The sequence below is a fragment of the Nannospalax galili genome, unplaced genomic scaffold, assembly GCF_000622305.1.
Source record: "Nannospalax galili isolate Female #2095 unplaced genomic scaffold, S.galili_v1.0 scaffold1314, whole genome shotgun sequence".
Lineage (NCBI taxonomy): Eukaryota > Metazoa > Chordata > Mammalia > Rodentia > Spalacidae > Nannospalax > Nannospalax galili.
The window spans coordinates 660003-678424 of NW_008333976.1; the positions used below are offsets into that span (position 1 = coordinate 660003).

Consider the following 18422-nt stretch of genomic DNA (forward strand, 5'->3'; position numbering starts at 1 on the left):
GAACACTTTCACAGCCATACAATCCTGTCTTTGTTAAGACTTTTGAGACTCACTAGTGAAACCATCTGGCCTGATACTTTGTGGGCGTCTAGTACTTAAAAAAAAAAAAATACCCCCCTTCTTGGGGCTCTGAGTTTAGGGAGGAATCTTAGCAAAATTTATTTTTTTAGGGCAGAAGGTGTAGCTCAGTGGTATAGTGCTAACTGTCAGGCCTGATTGGTTTCACTTTCCAGCACTGGAAGAGAAGTTATTGTTTAATTGGGCATGTGGTACATGCCTATAATTCTAGCACTTGGGAGATTGAGGTAGGAGGATCATGAGTTTAAGGCTAGCTTGGGCTACATAGTGAGATCCAGGTCAGCCTGGGCTTCGTAGGAAGATCTTATCTCATATGTAATATCTATATATCTATCTATATATATGTATATCTATATAGATAGATATACTTTTTTTATTTTTGAGACAGGGTTTCCCTGTAGCCCCAGCTGTTCTGGAACTATGTAGACCAGGCTGGCCTTGAACTCACAGCGATCCACCTGCCTCTGCCTCCCAAGTGCTGGGATTAAAAGTGCTGGGATAAAAAGACAAAAAATTTATTTTACTTGTGTAGGACCAGTGAGTAAAGGCACTTGCCACAGAAGCCTGGCAACCAGAGTCCAGTCCCTAGAACCCATGGAACAGTCACTGTCAGAGAACTGACCCCACAAAGTTGTCCTCTGACTTCCACACTTGCGCTATGCCCCGCCCCCCCATATCACACGCATACACGTGGAAATAATAATGTGTTTTTAAAGTTGTATGTGTGACGTGTGTTGTGTGTGGTGTATGTGTGTATGTGTGTGAGTGTGCATGCCCAAACATGTAATCCTGGAAGTCAGGGAAGATGTTAGATGTCATCCTTTGTCCTGGTTCCCTTGAAAGAGGGGCTCTCGCTGAACCGGAAGTTCACTGTGTTTTAGCTGGACTGGTTGACCAGCATGCTCCAGGGCTCTTTCCTGTCTGCCCCCACCCCAGTTGTGGTTACATGAATGCCCAGCCATGGCTTTTTCTTTTTCCCAATGTAGGTTCCGAGGATTTGAACTCAGATCCTCATGTTTGAGCACCAATCACTCCCACACTCTGAGCCTCGTTTCCTAGAAGATCATCCTCTGCCCTACTTAAAATCCCTCAGGTCATTCAGAGGTAGTTGCGTCAGTAGCTAGCTGATCAAGTTGGAAGGGACAGTTTGCGTGCTTACTGCCCTCAGCGTCTGCCCTAGGCATGCTGTGTCTGCAGAGCAGATGTGTGCAATGGGTCAGACCAAGTCCTGCCCTGAGCCACTCTGTTTAGAAGCACACGCATGTAGTGCAGGGTGGTAGAGGTTCTGAGAGTGATGTGTAGACAACTCTGTACCCTGAGTTGAGAGGCCCCCATTGTCTGCATGATGTAGCCCTGGAGGAAGAAGGCTTGATGGGAAATTGTGTTTTGGAATGGGTGGAGTGGTCCAGGCAGGCTGCTAGGGAATTGTGAAGTCTGGAGTTGCCCAGAAAGTAGCCTATGATATATATTTTATAGTAGGTCATAGGGTGTGTGTGTGTGTGTGTGTGTGTGTGTGTGTGTGTGTGTGTGTCCATCCATCCATGTCCAAAGATACATTTTCATGATTTTTAAAAAAATTTATTTATTATTTTTATTTTATGTGTATGTGTGTATTGCCTGCATGTAGGTAAGTGCACCCATGTCATGCAGTGCCTGCATGTGGGTGCTGGGATTTGAACCCAGGTCTTCTGCAAGAACAGCCAGTGTTCTTAACCACTGAGCCGTCTCTCCAGCCCCCATGATTTTGATACAGTCTAGTATTTTCCACCCCCCTACACACACACATTTTGAGACAGAGTCTCCCTGTAGCCCCAGCTGGCCTGGAACTCTCTATATAGACCAGGCTGGCCTCCATCTCACAGAGATCCACCTGCTTCTGTGCCCTGAGTGGTAGGATTAAAAGTGTCTGCCACCATGCCCTGCTAAAACTTTCTTAAGAAATGACTTCAGAATCAGGCATGGTGGTGCACACTTTGATCCCAGCATTTGGGAGGCGACGCAAGGCAGATCTCTGTGAGTTCAAGGATGGTTGTTAGCCACCATATGGGTGCTGGGATTCGAACCTGGGTCCTCTGCAAGAGCAGCCAGTGTTTTTAACCATTAAGCCATTTCTCTAGCCCCTCTCACTCTTTTCTAAAACAGGATCTCCTGTAGCCCAGGTTGGCCTTGAATTTCTGGTCCTCCTGCCTCAGCCTCCCAGGTACTGGGGAGGTAGGAGTGTGCCCATCTACCACATGGAGTACAATTCTGTGGTGTTTCAATCACAATTCAGACTTCACGATTCCCGAGACCCAGCAGCCTGCCTGGATCACTCCTGCTCCAAGACACAGTTTCCCATCACTACTTCCACCACAACCAATTTTAGAAAACTTTCACCACCTCAGAGAAAGGCTCCTCTCTACCCCATCTCCAGCCGTAAGCAATGACTACTACTTATCAGGGACTTCCTGTCTGTGGGGTCCCCATTCTGGAACTTTCTTATACATAGAGTCACATACTCTCTGGCCTTTTGTGTCTTTCATTGTACACTCTTGTAGCCCAGGCTGGCCTCAGACTCACTATGTAGCAGAGGATGACCTTGAACTCTTGATCCTTTGGCCTCCAATTCCAGTGCTGGGCTATAGGCATGTGCCACCATGCCCGGCATACAATTACATTTTTAACCTTCATATCAAGGCAGGGTGTGTTAGCTTTCTATTACTGTATCAAATTACTTGGGTTGCAAAGAAAGTCAAGAAGGTGTTGGGGTCCCCACATCCCCTTTTAGGGAAGCCCTCAATGTGGCCCCCCCACCCCCCCAGTGATCTAACCTCTTCCCACTAGGCCCTAGCTCCTAAAGATTTCATCACTTACCAGTGGAAACCAGGCCTCCAACACACAGTCTCTGGGGAACAGCCAAGACCCGGGCAGTAGCAGAGGGTCTACTAAGATGCTCCGGAAGTGACCTTGAACTGATTATTGATTTCTCATTCTTTGCATTTCTATCCCTTCTTTGAAATGGTTGACTTATAATGAACAGGAGCCTTCTGTTACCAGTGCGTCTCAGGTAGGGCCTATACCGAGCTCTTACCCAGACTCATGAAGCAGATATTTAAGAAAGATGGACATTTGATAACCTATCAGATGTGTCTAGCTGTCTGGCTTGGTGTCTACAGGCCTGTTCCTATTGTAGCAGTAAGATATGGTTTGGGGAGGTCTGTGTCAGAACAGAAATATATTCATAGAATCGGTGACTGTGTTAATCAGTATGTGTAAAATGTTAAAATGATTAGTAAGGTTTTTTTTAATATTTTATTTATTATTTTATTTTATGTGTATGAGTGTTATGCCTGCATATAGGTAAGTGCACCCATGTCGTGCAGTGCCCATGGAAGACAGAAGAAGCTGTCAGATCCCCTGGAACTGGAGTTACAGACAGTTGTTAGTTGCCATGTGAGTGCTGGGATTCGAACCTGGGTCTTCTGCAAGAACAGTCAGTGTTCTTAACCACTGAGCCATCTCTCCAGCCTCAGTAAGGTTTTTAAAAAAGGAGGCTGAGAGCTGCTCCGTGCCCAAGGTATGAGGCTCTGAGGAACTCGCTGGTGATTGTTCGAGAATTTGTACCCAGGAAAGCAGGAGGTGGAAGGGGTGAGACTAATGCCAGGGACTGCTGGGCTGGTGGATGACTTGTGGGCAGGCTTGGGACTGGCCCTGGGGTGGGCTCCAGATGGTGGGATTCAGGGTGCCAAGAACATCTGGAGGTTGGTGCAGGATGACTGAGGCGGTTGCCCTGATGCAAACATAAGGGGGTGTGCGGAACTCGGAAATCAAAGTAGAGTATCATAATGAATCCCCCCTGCCCCTTTACCAGTGCTAGAGGATGGAATTCAGGTCCTCTCATGTTGATAGACAAGTGGTCTACCACTAGCTATATACTCAGCCTGTGTGTGTGTGTGTGTGTGTGTGTGTGTGTGTGTGTATATGTATGTGTGTGTATGTGTGTATGTGTGTATATGTGTGTATATGTATGTGTGTATGGGTATATGTGTGTGTGTGCACGCGTGTGCGTGTGTGTGTACACACATGGGTGTGGCGGCCAGAGGTTGGTGTTGACTGTCTTCCTCAAACAACCTTCCACCTTATTTTTATTTAATTCTATTTTATTTTTTGAAACAGGATCTCCCTGTACCCCGGCTGGCCTGGAACTCGCTATATAGACCAGGCTGGCTGAGATCCACCTACCTCTGCCTCCTGAGTGCTGGGATTAAAGGCGTGTACCACCTCGCCCAGATCTACCTTATTTTTTGAGACAGAGTCTCTGAACCTGGAGTTCACAAGTTCACCAATTACCCTGGTGTCCAGCAACCCCCAGGAATCCTCCTGTCTGCCTCCCTGGTACTGGGATTATAGATGTGCCACCATGCCCACTGTTTACACAGGTACTGGGGATCTGAACTCAGGTCCTCATGCTGTGTGGCAAGTGCTTTACCTACTGAGCCCTGCCTCACTCCCCTATCCCCAACCCCACCCTGAAAAAGCTGAGGTTTGGGGGGCTAGTTTGGCTTTGAAGCTGACAGGTCCAGCAGATCCAGCTGTAGACCAGTGGCCTGGCCTCCAGGCGGGAGGAAGCTCTTAGTATGGGAACAAGTTGGAGCAGCTCTGAGACCCTCTCTAGTCTGTGATTTGACTGTAGCTGTTTGGCTTTGCTAGAGTTTGATGCAGGGCAGGGGGGTATCCCCTGTACCCAGAAATGCAGAGGGAGCAGGGGTGGGTGCTGAAGGGTCTGGGAGCTCTGGGACCCCTCTGAGAACAGCAAGATTGTCCAGCAGTGAGGCAGGTAAGGACAGCTGCTTGTGATGAGGTGCCTGGAGCAGGCTGCCTCTGAGGAGATGTGGATGGGTAAGGGACAGGCGACCCCCCCCCTTCTTAATTACATCAATTGATTGTGTGTGTGTGTGTATGTGTGTGTTGCGTGTGCTTACGTGCATGCATGCCTGTGGTGATTAGAGGACAACTTGCAGGAATTGGTTCTCTCCTTTGATTCATGTGGGTCCCAGGGCTCAAACTCAAGTTGTCAGGGTTGGCAAAGCATTTTGAACCACTGAGCCATCTTGCTGGCCCCAGAAGACTCTTTTAGTCCTTTGTCCTTTAAAGTATAATCAATTGGGTACACTTGTGACTTGAGGGCCTCTCTAGCCCAAGGCAGTCCCTCTATACTGTAAAGCCCACACAGGGAACACAGCCCTGAGGTGCTATGTGCCCTCTACCTGGTGCCCTGGCTCCCCATAGGCTCCCTCTCTTTATGCCTTGGAGCGCCCAGATTTTGAGTCGTGGAAGTTCTTAATGTCTGAACCCCCCATTTACCTCATCTGTGGGAAAAGGAGGACCCCAACCTTGAGTTCTCCTGTGGTATATCCATGAGTTACAATAAGTCACTGGCTCCACTTCTGATCCAACCCGTTTGGATCATTACATTGTTGGTTTTCTTGTCTGTAAAAATCCTGTTCGGTGCTCTCCCCCAGGTGCTGTGAGATGATGTGCATTAGAGTGGGAGTAAGAGCCCTGTGGAATAACACTCCTGTTGTGAGGGCTTGGGCCAGTCTCTAGTGCCTCAGTTTCTCCCCTTACCAAGTGAATGAACGGAAGGTCTAGACACCGCAGTGTTAGTGTCACCAAGCTGCACACACAGTAAGTGCTTAATAGATGTCAAATGCTGTCGTTAGTGACTACCGTGTGCCTGTAGTCAGATCTCCAGGTGGAGAAGCCCCTGGTAATTTGCAGGGGTGATAAGAGAGAGAAGTTGGTGGGGGAATGGGGATGTTTAGGGGAAGGGTTAGATGACACCTGCATCAGGGGGACTGAGAAGAGGCTGAGGGGCTCAGAGCCTGAGCCTGGCCTGGGGGGGGCACTTTGACCAACTAGAGTTTCCCATGTGTGCCTGTGTCTCTGGGACAGCAGTGGGAGGGAGGGGTCTGAGGGTCCCATAGTACAGACTGGAAAAGTCTTTCCTGTCATAGGTGAGTCTCTTTACGTTTGTACTGACGAGAGAGCTTGTACCTGCTGACTCCTGGCTTGTCTGTTACTACAAAGCATCTTCAAGGGCCCATCTATATTCTCCCCTCCTGAGGGCAGTGGGGAATACCTGCCCCCCAGGTGGTTGGGTGTTGGGTGGTAAGGTTAGAGACTATCACTACTCCATCAGTGAGCCGTGACAGGCCTGGCTGCCAGAACTCAGCCAAGTGGGTCATTTTGTGGCCTGGACCTCTAGTATAGGGTGCTCAGGGGGCTAGCGGTACCTGTAGCACAGAGGCCAGGAAGATAGCCCTGCCTCTATGGCCTCTTGGCACGTTTCTATCACTCCTGTGTCTTGTGGCCAACAGAGTCTCTGGCCAGAGTCCTCTGTGCTGACCTGCTTGCTCTCAAGGCTTTGAGGACACCCCCCCCCATACACACACACACACACACACACTCACGGATGTCATTTGAGACTCATGTGGCCTTGCTTCTCATCCCTGGTACACCAGATGCTTCTAGTCTAAGCTGAGGGATAGAAAGAACTGGGGGTGGAATGTTGAGCCTGGAGGCCAGAGCCTGGAAATAGGGAGACTGGCCGGCTGCCTGGTCCCCACTGCCCTGGTCCCCTCCCTCTCCCTTGTCTCCCATGGTTCTGGACAGGTCCACCTCTGCTATGGGCTGCCTAAACCTGCTGGAAACCTGTTCTTAGCTGCTGTTTCCAGGCTACTTATTCTTACCTGTCCTTAATTCTTCTGGAGGGCAGAGGCAGGAGATTGTGTGTGTGTGTGTGTGTGTGTGTGTGTGTGTGTGTGTGTGTATGAAGAGGGTGCTGTTTGCACCAAGGGACCTAGGCTGTGGTCAGTTTTTCAGTCCTTCTCTGGGGCCAGTCCAACTTGCATACCCAGCCTCCTGTTCATAATGGGGAGCTCCCACTCTGTCTTGTTGGGGGAGTGGGGTACATGAGAAAGCCAGGCTTCGTAGTTTGACGTCTTCCTCTGTTTTTCTCAATCTGGGATTACAGGGGGGCATCATCACATCTGGCTTTTTATGTGGGTACTGTGGAAGGCATCTGCCCACTTTACATCCTTCCCTGTCTTCATGCCCCCACAGAAAGGACCCAGCTTGAGGAGGGTGACTGACCCCCAGCAGCAGCAGTTTTACCAGTGGCTCCCCCAGCAGCAGGCTTACCTGTGCTGACTCCCATCGGCCCAGCCCAGGAAGATAAGGGTCTCTCTTTTCACTCTGGGGAGAACTGCTTGAGGAAGATCCCCTGCCCCTAGGCTGGTCTGTTTGCAGGCCTCCGGAGCCTGGCTCCCGCAGTTCCGCTGACTAATGCTTATCTGATGACTGCTAGAGGAGACTGTTGGAGGAGCCGGTCCCTGTCACAGCCAGCTCCAGTTACAGAGGGTTGTGATGCACAGGGAAGGAGGCCCCACACAACTCTACTCTCCTACGGACCACCCTGGTTTCAGGATACCAGCCCCAAGTCTCCTTAGGGCCCCAGGTAACCTCAGCATGTGGGGTGTTGCAGCATGAGGCAAACCTCTCCACGGGGTGCAGTGGTTTTCCGGTGTGGGCTTGGCTGGGAAGGAGATGGAGGAGTAGCCAGAGGTTGGGGAAGGCGGCCCCCCCATCCTTGGCTGCGGACCCTCCCCCAAGCCTGTGCACTGGTGTGGCAGATCACGTGGTTACATGAGGTAGGGGGTCCTCTTCCCTAGAGACCCTGACACATCGGAGGAAGCCCAGGGACCTCCCTCATTCCTTCAGCAACCAGGCTGTCTCCAAAGAGGGTCTCCGAGGAGGCTGCAGGGTCAGGGCCACCCTGGAAACCACAGCCCTGCTAGGCCAGGTTGAGGCTGCTTATCCAGTCTGTTTGGCCGGGACCTTCTATTCAGGAAAGGAGGGGAAGGTGGGCACCCACCCAGATGTTCTAAAGACAGGAAGTTTGCCTGACTGGGGCCTGGCTCATTGAGTGTGCCCCTTCTTGGGAGATTTTCTGCTGGACTGGCCCCATTTTTAACAGAGACCTCTGGCAGCAACCTAGCCTGTGCCTTTGAGTCTTTGGAACCCTGGGTGGTTATCTGAGCTAGGAATTTGGGGGTTCTCAGTCCAGTGTGCTGATGGGGTATGCCCCCAGGGCATAGATTGACTTCTGTCAGTTGCTTAGAGTCCTCCTGATCTCTTCCTGCCTGCCTGCCTGCCTGCCTGAGGGACTCAGCAGGCTTCCCTCTTTCCTTTCCCCTATAGGCCAGGATCAGGGGCCTCCCCATCCCTCTAGAGGGTTAGGAATTGGGTGGCTTTCCTGGCCTATCTAGGCCCCCAAACTCTTAGATGGACAGAGAAGGCAGATAATTGGCTAATGAGCCATCTTAACACCCTGAGCTCCCCTCCTCCCACCCTACCCATTTTCCAGATAAAAGTCAAGGCCCAGAGAGCTTCAGACTCTTGCTTGTGGCCACACAGCACTCGGTGCCTTTATTTGAACCCTGGAGGTGCTGGCTTCCTAGAGCTGCCCTAGGAGGTGGGGTGGGCAGCATGTGGTACAGTGAGTGGACACAGCTCTCTACCCTTGCTGACCTGGGTTAGGATGAACTTCTGGAGATTTCATGGTCAGGCACTGTGGGAAGCAGGGTGGAAGCTGGGCTGGGCTGGGCGGGGTGGGAATGGGATTCGGACTTCTTGGTGAAGAGGATGAATAGACACACCCAAGCTTTCAGGCTGACCCTGTGCTGACCTGCCTATGGCTCTGTGACGTGGTTTTGCTCCCTTCCCCAGGGTGGCAGAACACACTGCCTTTGTGTGCAGGGTGGGCTCTGGCCAGCTTACCTGGGGTTCAGCAGTTATCTGGGAGTGGGGTATGACCCATTCTTTCAGAGTCTGGTTGGAATGAGCCAGGAGGGCAGCAAGTGTCCAGGGGCTTGCACACCTCCACTGCTCTCTCCCCAGGCTCTCCTCAAACCATACCAGGGTGAAGGTCTCCAGGGTAGTCTCACCTCAAGACCTGAGGCTCCTCTTTCACAATGCAGGTGCTCAGGCCTGAGGTCCTGAGCCCCTTGGGCTTCTTTTGAACCTTCCTGGTGCTCTCTGGTTCTGGGCTGGCCTCCGCCCTGGGTGTGCTTTCCTTTGAAGGGTGCCCAGCTCTCTCCTGGGCCTCTTGAGCCTCCTACGCTCCAGCCCAGCTCCTCGTGGCCTCCCCAGGAGTCTCAGGTACAGAAACAGCAAGCAGAGCCTTGTCAGCTCCCTGCCCGAGGGCAGGCAGGGCTGCCAGGACAGTAGCCCGTGTCTTGCATGGCTTCCTGGGGAGGTCACTCTGCTGGTGTGGCACAGAGGACAGGGAGGAGAGCTCCTTGCTTTGTCTCTCTCATTCCCCTGTTCTGGGCTTGGGGCAGACCTCCAGCACTGTGGGTGGAGGGGCCGAAATGGGGAAAGCTGGGGGACAGAAAGGGATTGGGAGAACTTGGGAGCTGTCTTCAGGGATCCTGACTGTAGACCACACTTACAAAGGCTCAGGAGGCGGGAGGAGTGCCATCATCTGGCCCTGCCCATGGTCCAGATCTCACAGTCAAGGCCCAGAGAATCTCAGCCATCTTCTGCAGCCCATGGTACTTGCCTTCCTGGTTTGGCTTTTTGGATGCTGCATCCCCTGCTGACATGTAGCCTTGTGGGGAAAACCACTAGCCCTTGTGCGGCAACCTCTGGGACACCCCTGCATGCAGGGAGAGTGTCCTGAGCACCGAGGCTCCGTCACCAGCCATGCCTACCTCCCAGCTCTCTCCCTTTCCCTCTGGTCCAATGCCAGGGACCAGGTGGGAGCCCTGAGCACCAAGGTTATACTTCTGTCTCTACCAAACTTGTCAGGAAAAGGCCACTTGGCTGTCTCCCTGAACCTTGTCTGAAGAATACTGGGGAGGACCATCTCCTACCAACATGGTGGCTCCATGCAAGGCTTGTGACCACATTAGCAAGCATGAGGGCCTGAGTTGGCTCCCCACCCATGTAAAAAGCCAAGCATGGCAGCATGATTGTAATCCCAGCACTGGGGAGGCAGAGATGGGGGAATCCCTGGGGCTCAGGGGCTCACTGCCAGCCAACCTAGCCTACTTAGTGAACCCCAGATCAGTGAGAGACTGTCTAAAAAAAACCAAGGTGGGGCTGGAGAGATAGCTCAGCTGTTAAGAGCACATACTGCTCTTCCAGAGGACCTAAGTTCTGTTCCCAGCACTCACATTGAGTCATGCACAGCCCTCTGCAACTCCAGCTCCAGGGGACCCAATGCCCGTTTCTTGCCTTCAGGGGCACCTGCGCGTGCACACACACACACACACACACACACACACACACACACACACACACTTAAACATAAAGCGTTTAAAAAACAGCAATGAGGTGAGTAGTAGCTGAGGAGCCACACCCCTGGTTGACCTTGGACCGCCATACACATATGACGTGTGCACACACACAGAAGTTTATCCCCCAAATAGGGGCTCCCGTTGGGGAGCTCGGATCTGGGGGAGAGGGGGTGAGAACAGAGGCAGGCCCTGGCCATTTCCCAGTGACCCATCTCAGCAACCCCTCTCTGGCTTTGCACCCCAAGACCCTGAGGCTCTTATGAGTCCTCTCTCCCTCCACTTAGCACCTCCCATCCTCCCTGCACACAGTCCCTCCTGGGAGCCAGCTGACATGTTTGGCCTCCTCGATTTGTCTTTGAACAGTAATGAAAGGAGAGAGTGAGTAAGAAAGTGTGGGGGAGGGTCAGAGGGAAGGAAAGAAAGGTCTGGAAAGTCCAAACGTGTTGTGGAAGCAGGTGCCAGGCATGACGTCAGCAAGAGGATGGCCAAGGCCCCCAGCCCGGCCTGGGCCAGAAGCTGGCTTGGGAGGCTGCCCTTGGCTCTGTCTGCTGTACTGGGAGCTGAGAGATTTGTTTCCATTTTAGGGACAACTCAGGAGGCTGTTATTCCATTCCCAGCTTTATTAATATTTCATTAATCGGGAGTACTTACTGCACCCTACATGTTCCAAGCGCTGGGCTCTGAGCCTTAGAAAATAGTTACTGCTCTTTTTGAAGAGAAGGCACAGAGAGGATGAGTCACTGGCTCCAGGCCACACAGCTAGGAGTGGCTGACCCTAGCTTTGGATGTGGGCTGTTTGACTCCAAGCCTCAGCTGGCAGGTGAGAGGGCTTGTGGTTTTTGTGTTGCAGGGAGGGTCGGCTTCTGGTGAGCTTCTTGGCCCAACGGGAGGGATCCGTGTCCATTCCACCAGGGGATACCTCTGTGGTCCCTCAGGGTAGTTGGGAGGAAGCAGGCGTACAGGGGACAGTCTACCCTGCTTGGACCCAGCAACTGGACCTCACAGATACCCCCTGGAGGATACTGTGCTGTGAGGCAGGTTTCCAATCTGCTGGAAACTGCTCCCTGAGGGGCTCTGTGTCCCTTCCTTTGCTCAGGACCCTCAAATGTACCCCTTCTTTCCCCACCCCCACTACCGCTGGCTGACTCAGGCTAGGCCTTGTTAGTCTGGACGGAGTCAGAGACACTCCCGCCCACCATGTTTTCTGCAGACATTGTAATGCCAAGAGTTGGGCAAGTCTCTTTATGACTCAGTTGCTGTGTCTATAAAATGGGTTGACTGGCGTCTTCCTGCCTCCCAGGGCTTTGGGAAGAATCCCATGAGAAGTATTATTGAGGAATGCTTTAGTATCAACAAATTTGGGGGCTGGGTCTTCAGCTTGGTTGATAGAGTGTTTGCCTAGCATGTAGAGGCTCTGGGTTTGATCCCCCAGGACCGCATAAACTCAGTGTGGTAGCCCATGCTTGTAATTAAGCACTAGGGAAATGAATGCAGGAGGATCAGAAGCTCACACTCATCCTTGGCTACATAGTGACTTTAAGGTCAGCCTGGGCTACATGAAACCCTTGCCTCAAATAGATAAATAAATAAATAAACAAATAGATAGAACAAATAGCTATCCAGAGTGGTGCTAAGCAGTGGTTTGCTGGGGCCCCAAAGCAATGGAAATCGGGGTCTTTTTGGAGCCTGGGTGCTGAGGGAGAGCTGCTTAGTGCAGGCTCCATGCCCAGGAGGAGGTGGAGGAAAACCAGAGCTCAGATCCCTGCCCATCAGGATAGGAGCCAGCCTGGACGTCCCTTCAGAAGGAGTGAAGGTGCGCAGGACCTGACTAGGTCACACTGAATGGCCACCTATACAAGTTTCTTGTCTGTGCACAGTGGGCACTAGGCCAAAGTGAGCTCTTCCCCAGCGCCCTCCCCAACCACAGGCTGTTCCTGGCACCCTGCCCTCCCCTAGAGCCCCACTGACCTGCACCACGTGACCCAGAAGAAGGGCCCAGCTGTGGGAGGTTGTGCTGGCCAGGGACTGAGTGTGCAGGATGGGCCTCCCAGGAAAACCAGCTGCACGGAAACGGCCAGTGCTTCCGGAAGTCTTCGTGGGGTGGGCTGGACTCTGTGTCTGTAGCTGTGACTCCCTGTGCTGTGGTCCAGAGCCCTCCTGGCCCAGAGATCCAGGAGGAAGATGTGACCTGTAGCTGTCCACCTAGCGGTCTGTCCATGCAGACCTAGAGCAGCACTGGCTACCTTCCTAGCCACGGGGTATTGCCCACATGTGGAGGACCCTCAGTTAAGCTGGCTTGCCTTCCAGCCCTACAGCCAGCTGTGTTTGCCACTTAGAACCTCATGCCTCATCCCAAGGAACCTTTCTACTGCCCTTTACTCTGTGTCCTGAGAAGGGCAGGGTCCTTATGTCCCCAGGGACTGGGCACACACATGTTGTGAGGCTTAAGAAGGGAGAGCCTCACCTTCCCACCTACCCATACAGTCCTCCCCACCCAGCAGATAGATACCTGCCTGCTTAGGGTCTGGGTGTGGAGCAAAGCCGCACGGGTGACCCGAGGTCTTCAGTGGTGGCAGTGTGACCCAGGACAGACCCAGGATGAGGGTTCCTGGAGGGACCACAGGTCCTCCCAGGAAAAAGGAGCTGTGCAGAGAGGCCTGATGAGTCAGCGCAGTGGGAAACCCCATGCTGTAGGTCTGTCTTTAGACAGACCAATGCAGAAGTCAAGGTGGTCAAGGTTCCTGGCCGCAGGGCACTCTGGGGTTTTCTGTTTATTTTTGAGACACGGCCTTACTCTCCATAGGCCAAACTGACTTTGGACTCTCCGTAGTTGTCCTGTCTCAGCCTCCAAAGTGCTGGTGAAGGGAGCCACCAGGCCCAACCACGACGCAGCTGTATTTGGGACCTGACTTTGCAGACCCCAGCTACACAGATGTCTCGGCACTTCCCAGCCCCTCCCAGCACAGGCAGTATAGGGTCCCCTTGGCAGGAAGCAGCCTCCTGCCCACTGCTTGTGAGACCTGAAAGCTGCTTCCCCTACAGATCCTGTGCTCTCTGGCTCCTCCCACAGGCCACTGTCCTTCACCTGACTCCCAGCCCCATGCTGCCCCCTGCAGTCTGTCTTCCACCGTGGCTAGTGCCGCCCAGCAGCACCCCAGCCCTGGGAGAGCTGCACCAGTGGTGTGTGTGAATGGCACCCACTGGCAGTGTACGGCAGCCACACAGCATCCCAGGAGGCTGCTCACCGTATCCTCTCTGTTTGGGACACTGATGCGTTCTGCACCCTCCACCCACTATGACACTGGGGCGCCCTGGCCTTGCTGCTCTAGGAACACTGGTTTGTCACATGGCTAGGTGTGCTCCTGGGTCTCTTGGCTACTTCACTCTGGTCCCTCCTTCAATACCATGACCTTAGACAGGGTTCCCTGTCCCCAGCCCATGAGACTCTCCCTGCCTGTGGGGCCTTTTCTACAAGCTGTAATGGGCACTTGATGACCCTCAGTCATACTGTTTTTACATAATTTATTTGTGTGTGAGCTCATACATGTACCACATGGCATGTGGAGGTCAGAGGATAACTAGTCGGAGTCAGTTTTCTCCTTCCACTATGTGGGCCCCAGGGATTGACCTCTAGTCATCAGACTTAGTGGCAACTACTTTTATCTGCTGAGCCATCTTGTAGGCCCGCACATTTGTTTTCTATGTGCCCCTCCATGGGAGTAAGGGACACTGGCTTGTCATTTGTGCCCTGTGAATGCCTGTTGAGCACTAGGGAGGCCAGAGAGAGACTGAACAGTGAGGGAGGCCATCCTGGCAGAAGTGGCAGGTTTGTGGGCCTGCAGGTAGAGGGCTAGCAGCAAAGGAACCTCACCAAACCTTTGCAGACAGCTAAGCAGCCAAGACTGTAGTGGATGAGTTGCTGGGGCCAGTGCTAAGGAGGGGGTGAGAGAGGCCTGTGCTCATAGGAGTGTCTGGGTTCTCCATGGGGGGGACATGTGTGTGATTGTATGTGTGTGTGCCCTGGCATGGGCCTGCAGTGGGAATCACACTGTGCATGCTAGAAATGTTGGAAATGTTAGTGTTGCTCCCCTCTGCTCCTAAATCATGGACTAGGGTGATGGGAGCCCAGGGGGGGTGGTGTCTGTGAAGAGGAGACGGGGGGCAGTGTGGGCCTGTCACCACCAGCCTGAGGCTACATGGGGAGAGCACTGAGGACAGGCAGGGTAAGATTCTTCCAGGAGCCCCAGAACAGGCAGGTGCTGGTGGCACATGTCTGTAATCCCAGTACTTGAGAATTTGAGGCTGGAGTCTGATGCAGGTTATTGTGAGTTTGAGGCCAGCCTACATAGTAAGCCCCTACCTTAAAACAACAAAACAGAGCAAGGGCTGGAGAGATGACTAGTGGTTAAGAGATGACTGACTAGTGGCTGCTCTTGCAGAGGACCAGGGTTTAGTTCCCAGTACCCACATGGTGGCTAACAACTGTCTGACTCTAGTTCCAGGGGATCTGGCGCCCTCTTCTGGCCTTTCCGGGTATTGCACACACGAGTGCACTTACATAAATTCAGGTCATGTATTCATACACATAAAAAATTTAAAAATTGCCAGGCGTGGTGGTGCATGCCTTTAATCCCAGCACTCGGGAGGCAGAGGCAGGTGGATCTCTGTGAGTTTATTCAAGGCCAGCCTAGTCCACATAATGAGTTCCAGGCCAGCTGGGGCTACAGGGAGACCCTGTCTCAAAAACCAAAAAATAAAAACAACAAAAACACAAAACTCCTCCTTGTTCTTCAGTTCTTGGAGGAAAACGTGGCCAGGTGGGTTTCCTGTTGGTTGTAGGAGGTGCCTGCCTCTCCTCCCTACAGCCTGGCCCTAGCCCTGGACTAGGCACGGTGAACCAAGTGTTTCCGGTTCTCGTCTCTGGCTTGAAGCTGGCTCAGTGTTAAGAAGGATTCTGAGGCCAGGCAGGAAAGCTTGTGCTGTGGATCTACGTTGTCTGCCTGGGGCTAGAGAAAGATGGTGGGTGGGTGACTGAGCTGCTCCGTTTTCTCCCATACAGTTCCCGCCACTGCTCCGCTGTCACTCCCTGCCTCCGTCTGCTAGGGAGAGTGTTGGGAACACACAACACCCAGGGCCTGGTCACCTGGACCTGCCAGGTAGCTATTTGGAACAGGGTTTAACCTATTTGTTGTACTTGAGCACCTGGATTCAGCAGCTCTGCTCTGTTGGCTCTTCTGCTTCTACTCAGGCCCAGCTCACCCGTTCTGTATGGCCATCACTCATCCTTTCCTAAAGCTGCCACAGAACTGGCGTTTCCTGCTCGTCAGCCGCTGAGCCCAGGGTTCTCCACTGCCTCCAAAAACCAGCTCAGAATCTTAGGAAGCACAAAGAGGCTGAATCGCTGGCCCGTGATCACACAGCAGGTACTTGGCTGTAATAGGATCCAAGCCAAACCTGTGACAGCTCTCCCCGCCACCGGCCTGCCCCAGGCTCTGGGGAAAGGAACATTGGCTAGGAAGCCAGGTAAAGGACAGCTGTGTGGCGTTGTCTCAGCCTGGATTCAGAAAGTGCAGGCAGTCTCAGACTCGGTTACGTGGCACAGCCTGAGTTGTCAACAAAGTATCAGCTGCCTTTATGCTTCCAGTCCCAATTGGGGGGATGATGCTGTGTTGAGAGTGGGTTGTTAGCCATGTGTCCCTCTGCCTACCTACATATGGGTGGTGCTTTCTGGAACCTTCCAGCCTACTTGTATAGAAAGGGGGACTAAGAGCCCCTACCCCTGGCTGATTGGACACCACACTTAGGTCAGCACTAAAGGCAGATCTGTGACAGTGTTCCTTTGCACAGGAGGACAGTAACCCTGGGGTTGCTCTGGTGGGGTTAATGGCACAGATGCCCCATCTAGGCAGGGCATGTTCCTACCCACCTCCTCTCCTGTGAGTCAGGTGTACTGTCTCTGCCAGACTTGGTTCCTGGCCAAAAGAAGGGACAGTGACTTTAGAGATGGAAGCTGGCTGGGTGAGGGTGCCAGTCACCCTCCCCCAGCATGGTCTCCCTCCCCCGCATGGCCTCCCTGGGCACTCTGCCCCTTTCTTCTCACCCCAAGTGTCACTAGCCATCAAGGCCAGCAGAAGTCTCAGAAGTGCTGGGCCAGTGGACTCCCCAGATCAGTCTTTGGGAAGCCTGCCCTCATATGTCCATCCGGGGGCTCCCTCTCTGCCTGCATTTTTCCTGGGGTTGTCATGCCTGTGGAGTGGGGGCTGTGGAGGAACCCCACCAGACTTCAGATAAAGCAGAGCATGTTGACGCAAACCTTGGCTGACCCCGTGTGCTCTGTGCAGCCAGCAGTGGCCTTGTTGGAGCCCAGAAAGGGACAGAGCCTTGCGGTGCCTGCCCTACATCCAGCTCTTGGCTCTGGGACCCAACTCTGGAGAAGGACTGGGATCCCTGCCTCACTGAGCTGCAGATGAAGACTCCAGATCAGCCTTACCAGCAGCTCCTTGTGGCCCTTTGCTCTTTGCCAGGCGAGGTCGGGGGAGACACCAGGACTGCTGGAGAATGTTGTCTTCCCCTTGGAAGGCTGCCTGCTTCCTTCATGATTACTTTTTTGTTTTCTTTTGAGTCAAGGTCTCACCCTGTAGCTCAGGCTGGCCTCAAATACAAGGCAGTCCTCCTGTCTCAGCCTCCCAAGTGCATCAGGGTTGCAGTCATGTACCATCACACCCAATAGAATTATTCATTATTTCATTTGTTCATTCATTCATTCATTCATTCATTCATTTTTGAGACAGGGTCTCCCTGTAGCCCCAGCTGGCCCAGAACTTCCTATATAGACCAGGCTGGCCTCAATCTCATGGAGATCTTCCTGCCTCTGCCTTCTGAGCCCTGGGATTAAAGGCATGTAGCATCATACCCAGCTGTCATTTATTTATTTGAAGTTTCTTGTAGCCCAGGCTGGTCTTGAACTCCTGAATATTCTGCTTCCATCTCCCGAGTGCTGGGATTTGGGGTACATACTGTGCCTGATTTATGATTTTATTAATGTGTTTATGTTTTTATTTTTACATTTCTTTATTTTGTGTTTGCGGGTATGTGTTCAAAGATGCATACGTGGAGGCCAGAGGACAACTTGAGAGTTGGTTCTCTCCTTTACTATGTGGGTCTAGGGATCAAACTCAGGCCATCAGACTTAGCACTAAGCACCTTTATCCACTGAGCCATCTCACTGGGTATGTTTTATGTTTCTAGACAGGATTTTGCTGTGTAACCCTGGCTGGACTAGAACTTGGTATGTATACCAAGCTGGCCTTAAACTTGTGGTGATCCTCCTGCCTCTGCCCCCAACCAAGTGCTAGAAACATTGCCATGCACCATCTCATGGCTAGCTTGAATTTTTTAATTTTATTTTTAATTCTGTTTATTTATTTGTGTGTTTGTTTTGGATCTTTGGAACAGGACTTCACATAGCCCAGGCTGGCCTTGAACTCATTGAGTAGCTGAGGATGACCTTGAACTCCTGATTTTCCTGCCTCCACCTCCCAAATGCTGGGATTATAAGTGTATGGCACCATGCCTGACAGGGTTTATTATTTTTAAACAAGAACAAGCGCAGTGGCTTCTCCTTGCTGCTCATGGGGCCACTTGAGACGACCATTCTGTCCTTTTGCTTGAATTGGAAGCAGGTGGGAACTGTTCAGCAGAGGCCTGGGGCTGAGGGCAGGGAAACAGTCTGTTCTGCTTGTCTGTGGTTCCTCCTGTGTTGGTCTGAGTGACACTACCACACTGCCTAGCTCTGCCCTGGGCCAGCCTTGTCCTGGTATCTTCCCTTTGTAAAATGGGTCATAGAAACACCTGCAGATGTGTTTGCAGGAGCAGTGGGCTCAAGATAGGTCGGCCCAGTCAGAATATTTGATCTACCGCCACTACTGTGGTCATCCCAGCAAAAGCTCCTTTTATTGTGTTTGTCCCTCTTGCCCTCCTCAGCCAACCACCCACCCACCC

At 52.4% G+C, this 18422-nt stretch overlaps 1 protein-coding gene across 6 annotated transcripts in view; it reads left to right on the plus strand.

The window, feature by feature from the left end:
• Septin9 (septin 9) overlaps positions 1 to 18422 on the plus strand; it is a 186523-nt gene that overhangs the window by 117607 nt on the left and 50494 nt on the right. Inside the window, exon 1 of one of the 6 annotated variants that reach the window (XM_029561527.1) lies at positions 7462 to 7576. The exons of the other annotated variants lie outside the window; for them this stretch is intronic. Within the exon in view, the coding sequence (XP_029417387.1) occupies positions 7486 to 7576 (91 nt within the window). The 5' untranslated portion in view covers positions 7462 to 7485. Of the gene's footprint in view, positions 1 to 7461; positions 7577 to 18422 lie in introns of those variants that run through there. 6 annotated transcript variants of the gene reach the window in all.